Source organism: Sinocyclocheilus grahami, unplaced genomic scaffold (genome assembly GCF_001515645.1).
Source record: "Sinocyclocheilus grahami isolate Dianchi unplaced genomic scaffold, SAMN03320097.WGS_v1.1 scaffold390.1, whole genome shotgun sequence".
Taxonomy (NCBI): Eukaryota; Metazoa; Chordata; class Actinopteri; order Cypriniformes; family Cyprinidae; genus Sinocyclocheilus; species Sinocyclocheilus grahami.
In genome coordinates, this window is record NW_015505569.1 from 633159 (window position 1) to 643158 (window position 10000).

At 36.3% G+C, this 10000-nt stretch overlaps 2 protein-coding genes across 2 annotated transcripts in view; one reads left to right on the top strand and one right to left on the bottom strand.

The window, feature by feature from the left end:
- Nucleotides 1-3436, bottom strand: part of LOC107550181 (toll-interacting protein) — a 9686-nt gene extending 6250 nt beyond the window's left edge. Inside the window, exon 1 of the mRNA XM_016231420.1 lies at nucleotides 3240-3436. Coding sequence (XP_016086906.1) covers nucleotides 3240-3272 — 33 coding nt within the window. The 5' untranslated portion in view covers nucleotides 3273-3436. The remainder of the gene's footprint in view (nucleotides 1-3239) is intronic.
- A 1249-nt stretch (nucleotides 3437-4685) lies between these two features.
- The window catches only part of LOC107550174 (GDP-fucose transporter 1-like), an 8732-nt gene continuing 3417 nt past the window's right edge, over nucleotides 4686-10000 (top strand). The window contains exons 1-3 of the mRNA XM_016231411.1: nucleotides 4686-4720; nucleotides 5097-5584; nucleotides 7492-7861. Of these exons, the coding sequence (XP_016086897.1) occupies nucleotides 5113-5584; nucleotides 7492-7861 (842 nt within the window). The 5' untranslated portion in view covers nucleotides 4686-4720; nucleotides 5097-5112. The remainder of the gene's footprint in view (nucleotides 4721-5096; nucleotides 5585-7491; nucleotides 7862-10000) is intronic.

The following is a 10000-nucleotide window of genomic DNA, read 5'->3' on the forward strand; positions in this document are numbered from 1 at the left end:
TAAATGCTGCTCCATCTGAAAGCACGTGATGATGATTTCCTGCTGATTACAGAACCGGCTTTTTTAACAAAATGCGCATGACAATCGCATTCGATTAATCGTACAGCCCTACGTCAGAATCACAAAAAAACGCTTTTTACATGTAATTACTAGTCATTGTTTCTTTGATCAACTCAAGTGATTACTGACTGCTAAAGTACCTCTAACAACAGAGCTATGGGTGAATTTTTAATAAAGACAGAAAGCATTTCTTTAGCCATTATAAAGAGAACATCCCTGGAGCAACCCTGTTTAACCTCGCGCTGCATGGAAAATCAGGGTGATGTGCCTCCTGGTAAGAAATTGAAATATTAGAATTTTCATAAAGAGATTCTATAATGTTTAAAAATGAATCTGCAAATAAATAATGCTAATAATGGAGAACATACTGGTTTTCAATTGAACCAAAAGCATTATTAAAGGGATAGTTCACTCAAAAATGAAAATGCTGTCAGCATTTACTCACCCTCGTGTCGTTCCAAACCTGTACGAGTTGCTTTCTCATGCTGAACACAAAAGAAGATATGTTGAAGATTGCTGGTAATCAAACAGTTGGTGGTTGCCATTGACTTCCATAGTATTTTTTTCCTAACTATGGAAGTCAATGACAACCACCAACTGTTTGATTACCAGCAATCTTCAAAATATCTTCTTTTGAGTTTCTAATTTGACATGGTTCTCTCTTCTAAAAACATGCTAAAGTTTCACCTTTAGGGGTGCAACAGCCTCGCAGCCTTTTACAAAAAAATAACCATGGTTTTATTACAGTAACCACAGTTCACCACAGTATTTGTACTAAAACTGCAGTAACCACAAATGCATCATGGTGATAATAATACATTTTAGTGCACCATGTTTATTTTTCATGAGGTAGGCTATCCTCAAAGGTGCACCTATGTAACTTTTCTACCCTTAAAGCATGCATACTTGTTACTAATATGCTCACTTTTAGGGGTACAGTTGCACCTTTGAGGTTACCGTCCCAGCAAAGGGCTAAAATACAATTATAGCATATTTTATTTCTGACAGTGTAAACAAAAAAAGGCCTATGAAATGTTAAAAACATGGCTTTAAACCCTAATATTAAGCGAGTATAATTACTGATTATATTCTTTTAATAATTTAAAAGATCAGTTTAGTTTAGAGGTATCGGTATCGGCGATACATACATAAATCCAGATTTAGAAATACCACCCCGGCCGAACGCTTTTAAAATTATTAAAAAAAAATTGTAAACATAAAACTGAAATGATCTTTCTGTGTTAGACGAGTTCAAACCCCTTGTGCTTCTTTATCTCCTTTTTAATGTGACTTAAGTCTGCACTGACAGATATCGCAATCAATAATAATTTGGGTTACACTTTATTTTAATGCATCCCTGTTACAGTGTAATTATGCATTTAAGTACTGCGTAATATTAATTAACTACATGTACTTACTATGCATGTAATTATGCATAATTAATTGTTATTATAACAGTAAGTACATGTAACATGTGTAACAAGGACACCTTAAAATAAAGTGTTACTTTGTCTATTGTAATAAAAACGCAATACCTATGGTACTACGGTACACTCTCAGAAAAAAAGGTACAAAAGTTGTCACAGGGGCGGTACCTTTTTTTTTTAAAAAGGCACGCCTTTGTACCAAAAGAGTGCATAATGGTACCTTAAAGGTACATGTGAGTACCTAAAGTGTACATATGAGTACCTAAAAGGTACAAAAGTGTACCTTTTGAAAAGATACCGCCCGAGTGACAACTATTGTACCTTTTTTTCTGAGAATGCAGATTTTCTCAAGAGAAAGGAGGAGTCAAAAATTAAAAACACTTCCTGCTTTAATGCGAGTTGCAAGCAAATGTCAGATGCCCAGGAAGGTGAGACTCAAGCATGAAATCTGCACATATTTTGTCGTTTTCTAAACGCTACAACCTTAAAATTCGAGGTGATTTTATTACCGTTTAGTAGGAAACTTAATATGAAAACGCTCTAATGATATTAGTTTTTTTTATTCACTCAAGTATTTATTCCTGCATCTATAAACATCGTTGCAGCTCATATCTCATCGTAAAATGCGATTTTGTGCAGTTTTATGATGTTACACATGAGTGAGTGTATCGCTTTAAGAAGTCCACTCGCGTTACTCATGGCCAGCGCAGAGCATCACCGAAATGTTATTGTTGCCGTTGTTATAAAATAACTAATGTGCATTTGCATTGTTCCTCTTGCTTTATTCCTGAACCATGCACATGGTTTTATTACAGTAACCACAGTTCACCACAGTATTTGTACTAAAACTGCAGTAACCACAAATGCATCATGGTGATAATAATACATTTTAGTGCACCATGTTTATTTTTCATGAGGTAGGCTATCCTCAAAGGTGCACCTATGTAACTTTTCTACCCTTAAAGCATGCATACTTGTTACTAATATGCTCACTTTTAGGGGTACAGTTGCACCTTTGAGGTTACCGTCCCAGCAAAGGGCTAAAATACAATTATAGCATATTTTATTTCTGACAGTGTAAACAAAAAAAGGCCTATGAAATGTTAAAAACATGGCTTTAAACCCTAATATTAAGCGAGTATAATTACTGATTATATTCTTTTAATAATTTAAAAGATCAGTTTAGTTTAGAGGTATCGGTATCGGCGATACTGGGCTTGAAAATATCGGTATCGGATCGAAAACAAAATAAGAGGTATCGCCCATCCCTACAGCTGAGAAACCCGGAAATGTGAAAAGGGTCCATATTATTATTGTTGTTGACAGGAAGCGACCTGCGTCAACATCCGGTTACAGAACTGCGTGCTAAATCACGAGCAGCTAAACATAACATCTCAAAACTAGCGTCCATCACGGTAATACACAAACTGTAACGCATTTAGTCGTTACATAACACATTTACGACAAAGAACAACGTTCAAGTAAATGATGAAATAAACGCACTGTTGAGTTGCTAGGCATATTTTTGTCTTTTTCGTTAGCATGCATCAAACATTGTGATGTTTAGACGCCACTCGAGCTGTAACATCGTGTAACAGCTATATATGCATACTGGTGCGTTGGTAATTCTGTACTGCGCGACTTCCGATGTTTGTTTTTATTGGGAAAGATCATTCTTATGCTAACGTTACTTACGCAAGCTAGCATGATGCGTGTATTAGACTGTAACGTTACTTAAAAACCACCTCTTACCTGTCCCCGCTGTGTGCTAATTGTTGTTGCCATTCCGATGTTATTAGATATCGGACAAGACCTGACTTATTCTCCAAATAAGCAAAATGTAGTTATATTTACGCCAGAATGCACTGAATCTATCGATATGCAGCAGCGAAGCTCACTACCGGAAGTAAAGACCCACCCTCTCAGGCCCCGCCCCTTTCCGAGCTTCAGAATAAAAGTCCTCTCGGCATGAAAATACACAAGAGATCCCTGCAAACATAAAATTAAATAAAATAATTTTTTAAAATGTTACATCTGTACCTTTCCAGAGCCAGAGATTAATTTATTTTGATGGTCTATTTACTTCAAACACTAAATGAATGCTAGATTTAATATTTTGTTTTGATTACAAAAGTAGCTAAATGTGTTTAGGACACATGAGAGCCATTGAAGAGTTACATCAACATAGTCACACTTGATGTCGTTGGTTTTATCTTCCATATCACAATAAAGTTATTAAAAGTACACTATTGGCATATTAGCTGAGGATATTATCCGGAGAACTTGCATATTTCACCATTTAAAAGCACCATGCGAAATTAGGAGTAAATGCATTTTATTTCCCGTAGCTCCAAAAGGAAAAAGTAGAGCATTTGTGACAATTTTATACAGACACTTTGGAAGGACGTACACAACTGGTAGCCTAACAGCTGAAAATATTTGTGCTACCCCCTTGTTTCTTAGGAGATTGTCTAATTTAAGAAGCATTTGTGTAAATAGTATTAAAATAAGTTACTTTTTTTATACATAAATCCAGATTTAGAAATACCACCCCGGCCGAACGCTTTTAAAATTATTAAAAAAAAATTGTAAACATAAAACTGAAATGATCTTTCTGTGTTAGACGAGTTCAAACCCCTTGTGCTTCTTTATCTCCTTTTTAATGTGACTTAAGTCTGCACTGACAGATATCGCAATCAATAATAATTTGGGTTACACTTTATTTTAATGCATCCCTGTTACAGTGTAATTATGCATTTAAGTACTGCGTAATATTAATTAACTACATGTACTTACTATGCATGTAATTATGCATAATTAATTGTTATTATAACAGTAAGTACATGTAACATGTGTAACAAGGACACCTTAAAATAAAGTGTTACTTTGTCTATTGTAATAAAAACGCAATACCTATGGTACTACGGTACACTCTCAGAAAAAAAGGTACAAAAGTTGTCACAGGGGCGGTACCTTTTTTTTTTAAAAAGGCACGCCTTTGTACCAAAAGAGTGCATAATGGTACCTTAAAGGTACATGTGAGTACCTAAAGTGTACATATGAGTACCTAAAAGGTACAAAAGTGTACCTTTTGAAAAGATACCGCCCGAGTGACAACTATTGTACCTTTTTTTCTGAGAATGCAGATTTTCTCAAGAGAAAGGAGGAGTCAAAAATTAAAAACACTTCCTGCTTTAATGCGAGTTGCAAGCAAATGTCAGATGCCCAGGAAGGTGAGACTCAAGCATGAAATCTGCACATATTTTGTCGTTTTCTAAACACTACAACCTTAAAATTCGAGGTGATTTTATTACCGTTTAGTAGGAAACTTAATATGAAAACGCTCTAATGATATTAGTTTTTTTTTTATTCACTCAAGTATTTATTCCTGCATCTATAAACATCGTTGCAGCTCATATCTCATCGTAAAATGCGATTTTGTGCAGTTTTATGATGTTACACATGAGTGAGTGTATCGCTTTAAGAAGTCCACTCGCGTTACTCATGGCCAGCGCAGAGCATCACCGAAATGTTATTGTTGCCGTTGTTATAAAATAACTAATGTGCATTTGCATTGTTCCTCTTGCTTTATTCCTGAACCATGCACAGGTCCAGAATATTAAGAATGGCTTTCTCAGACGCCACTCGGTCGGACGCAGAGGAGCCCTTTATCCTGAAAGCGAGCAAAATCGCTGCGGTTGTCGCTCTTTATTGGTTCATCTCGATTTCCATGGTTTTCCTGAACAACTACCTGCTAGACAGCAAGGAGCTGGACGCGCCTGTCTTCATCACATTCTTCCAGTGTGTTGTTAGCGTCGGGCTGTGCTGGATCTTGCACTTTCTCTCGAAGTTATGCCCAGGGTTCGTGGATTTCCCGTCTTTGAAATTTGATTTCAGAGTGTCCAGAGAGGTTTTGCCGCTGACCGTCGTGTTCATCGGCATGATCACCTTCAACAACTTGTGCCTGAAATATGTGGGAGTTGCCTTCTACACCGTGGGCCGCTCGCTTTCCACCGTGTTTAACGTGCTGCTGTCCTACGCGGTTCTGAAGCAGACCACGTCCTTCTACGCGGTGCTGTGCTGCGGAGTCATTCTAGGTGAGAACCAGCCGCTTAAAGGGACAGTGCACGCCAAAATAAAAATTCTGTCGTTTACTCGTTCTCATGTCGTTCCAAACCTCTATGAGTTTTTATCTTCTGCTGAACACAAAAGAAGCTATTTCGAAGAATGTTGGTAACCAAACAGTTGACGGTAGCCATTAGTGCCTTTCGCAACGCTTTAGTTCCAGAACTGAATGTACAGTACTAAAGTACTGGGACGATTTTAAAAGTGGGTAGTTCCACAATTAGTTCTGGTACTATGAAAAGGTTCCCGCGCTGCGAAAGGCCCTATTGACTTCCATAGTGTGGAACAAAATACTATGGAAGTCAATGGCTGCCGTCAAGTGTTCGGTTACCCACATTCTTATATGTAACTCTGTAGCTCTCCCTGATGGCACACGGCGTGCAGCATGGAGACGTCTATCATTTACATCTGCAAGATGTATTTTTTAGAGTGTTTCCTCATCTGCAATACATCTATAGAACGTTTCCTATCAGATGGCAAATAGACATTTAGAAGATGTCTTTAAGATGTTTAGGATGTAAATCTGATATTGTATAGACGTCTATCAGATGTTTGTACACAGCAGATGCTTTCCAGATGAAGAGATCTTTAACAGACATCTTGCAGACGTACGTGTGCTATCTGGGATAATTCATAGGGAAGTCCGAACGATATCGTTGGAACCACTTTCAGGGATTTTTTTTCTGGCTTTTTTTTTCAGCTTATGAATGATAAAAATGGCAGCATGCAATTATAATGTGTTGGTGTGAACTGCGACATTAATTAATCTTTAAAGAATGATAGCTATAATGTTTTAATAATCATTCTAATTCTCTGAGTAGTAAGTCCACACCACAGTTATAACAATAATGACACAGACGATATGATTGAAATCACATTCAAAACACTTGAACTAATGAATCATTAAAACATTGACAGCCAATCAGAATCCACCCGACGTTAAAGAACTTGAGCATGCAACTATATATCCAGTGCACATTTAGAATAAACAATCATTAAAATATAGAATAAAATAGCGTTCCTGATGTGAACAAGCCTTTATTTTTCCTAATTGCAATTTAAAATCGCAGATGATATTTTTTTTCCAGCTGATGAACAATTAAAACTTTTGACAGCCAATCACAATCCATACACCTTTAAAGAGTTTGAGCGTGTAATGATATATCTGCAGCACAGGCTTAAAATAAACACAACATTACCGTCCATTGATGTGAATGCTAATGTAGTTATAGTTATCTTGGTTGCACTTATATTAAAGTATGTGCACTTACTACCTAATTAAGTTCTGTAACTACATGGGTTAAGCTTAGTTTTAGGGGTTGCTCTTTATTTTAAAGTATGTGCACTTACAGTGTACTTACCTAAGAAAGTACTGGGTAATATAAGGTAACTACCAAGTTAAGGTTAGCTTTAGGGGTAGGTTCAGAGTTAGTACATAGATCTTGTAATTACTATAATAAGTACATAGTATGCACACGTGGACCAGGACTGTGACAATAAAGTGCTACCGTTTTAGGGTTTGGTTCAGGGTTAGTAGTATATGTGCATACGGAACAGGACTGTAAAAAAAAAAAAGCTACTGTTATCTTTATAGTTATCGTTCTTGACGTGAACGAACCATAAAAGGCGGAAACCAGCTTTCATACCTAGTTAATGAGAATTCAGCTACTGCAAAAAGTGCTTGGACAGTGCTGATTCTAGGTATATGAAACAAAAGTGGCATTTGTTTTACAGATGACTTTGGTTATCCTTCATTGGTCTGAAAGTAAATAGTTGTTTTGTCAACCAGGAACTACATTTTTTTTCATCCTGTCACAGCGACTATGAAGATCCCGTTCATCAACACAAAAGAGATATGTGCTTTGTGCTTTGCCTCCAGGTGGATTCTGGCTGGGTGTGGACCAGGAATCTGTGGCAGGTTCACTTTCTTGGACGGGCGTCGTTTTCGGCGTAATTGCCAGCCTTTGTGTATCTCTCAATGCCATCTACACAAAAAAAGTGTTGCCGGTGGTGGATGGAAATATCTGGAAGCTCTCCTACTACAACAACCTCAATGCCAGTGTACTTTTTATTCCACTTATTGTCGTTTCAGGCGAACTGAAAAACTTGTTGGAGTTTAACCGACTGACACACTTACATTTTTGGGGCATGATGATTTTGGGTGGAGTCTTTGGCTTTGCCATTGGTTACGTGACGGGACTTCAGATCAAATTCACCAGTCCCTATCACAAGACCCGACCAAGACCAGGGTTCTCATTAGCATGCTGTGCAGAGGAAAAAATAAATGCGGAACTACATTCAGAAATAAATGAGTGATTAAAAGAAAACAGTTAGGATGAGTTTAGCATTTCCTTAAACATTTTCCATTTGGCCACCAATTTATTTTATTTATTAACCTATATTTTATCACACGTTTAATTATTTATATATGTATTTAAACAAGAATATGTGTGTGTATGTATACACACGTTAATTATTTATTTATACACACATTTATTTATTTATTTATTTGCGTGTTTATTTATTTTTATTTTTTGCAGGTTATTATTTATATATGTATTTAAACAAGAATATGTGTGTGTATGTATACACACGTTAATTATTTATTTATACACACATTTATTTATTTATTTATTTGCGTGTTTATTTATTTTTACTTTTTGCAGGTTTAGTCCTCCATACAAAAGTGCATGTGCTTATAATAAACAGAACAACATGCATTTCTATTTTGACTTCGTTTATGGATCTTTCCATGGCTAGACTGCTGTGTCTGAAGTACTTTTTTTGTTTGTTTATTTTCTCTCTTTCTCCTGTAATATTTAGTAATAGTCTGCTGGTAAAATGAACAAAAAAGTTTGGTGCATCTTTCATTTAAAAATAGTGTGACCAAATGAACTGTGATGTATTGCTTGCGACACTGATTTGCATGTTTTCTCTTGTGTCAGAATTATGCAGGAAAATTGTGCATGAGGACGATACATGCAAAAGCCAATGAGGTTCTTTTTCTCTTTAGGGTGTGTTGCACTTTAACTCAAATGAACACAAAGTTCACAAAGGTATTGTGAACCATTTAAATGGACAGGCAGGGCAGAAAAGATATTATTACATCTGCCACTATACATTTACAGCCGATGCATGGTATCCATGGCGACCACTTCTTTAAATTCCAAAACCTCCTAAATTATACATCGTATACATTAGTATATTAAGTCTAACATGTTATTCTAAAAATGATTGAAATAGCAAAATGACAAATGTTATTTCATTACTTTGACCCAGAATTAATGGTCGTACGTGTTGCAAAGACTCGTCTTGTCTAAGGAGGATACAGTATGTCTCTATTCAGATGGTGAGTAACAAGATTGTTTCAGGCTGAAAGACAAAGAGACAGAACAAGATGAACCTGTTTATGGTGTAACAGAGAGGATTTCTGAGTTCACTGGGCCTGTGATCTTTTTTTGTCTACGGCAATCTGTGGCAGCATGAGTGGAAATGCATTGTTGATGATGCTGTAATATAATACTGAAACTCAAATTCCAGCATCATTAGAAACTTCCAGGCAGGTGTGTTGGAGCTAAATCCACTCAGCATAATAGATTAACTAGTGATGCATAATCATGATTTTTCATGGCCGATTCTGATACCGATTTTTTGCTAGTAAACTGGCCAATTCCGATTTTTTTTCTTCTTCAAGCAACAAACAAGAAAGAATGGAAGTATATATAAGATGTTTATTTTTTTTGGCTATTGAAAACAATAACTGTAACCATCTGAAATTAGCGACGGTAACTGTGCAGTAAGCACATTCAATACAAACATAGATGGTACTGACATTTAGCATCAGCATTTAGCTTTTGTTTTTAAATTGGATTGGCTGTTGGTTAAAGTAGTGCCCAAAGTAGCACAATGACCATATTCCAAATATCAAAACTCAAAATATGTCATTTCCACACCTAAAATAGCAAACAGCAATACAGCAGGCTACAGTAATGCTAATGGCATGTGTAAATTCATGTTCCAGCTTCACATTTTCTATAAAAAGTAAACAGTAAAAATAAAATGGTAACACTTTATTTTAAGGTGTGCTTGTTACACACGTTACATGCACTTACTATTATAATAACAATTAATTATGCATAATTACATGCAAGTAACCCTAATCCTAAACCTAAGGGGCGTAGATTACGTGGGGGACGTGTCCCCCCCACTTTTAATATCACGTAAATTCGTCCCCTGCACTTTTTCGGGCAAGTGTGTTGGCATAGAAGTTTTCAAGAGCCGGTGTGAATAAATATAGATTTAATATAGAGTCTGTGCATGATCTGATGTTTTATTCGGACCCAGAATAAGGCGAGATGAACATCAGGGAGCGCTAAATATTCCGTGCA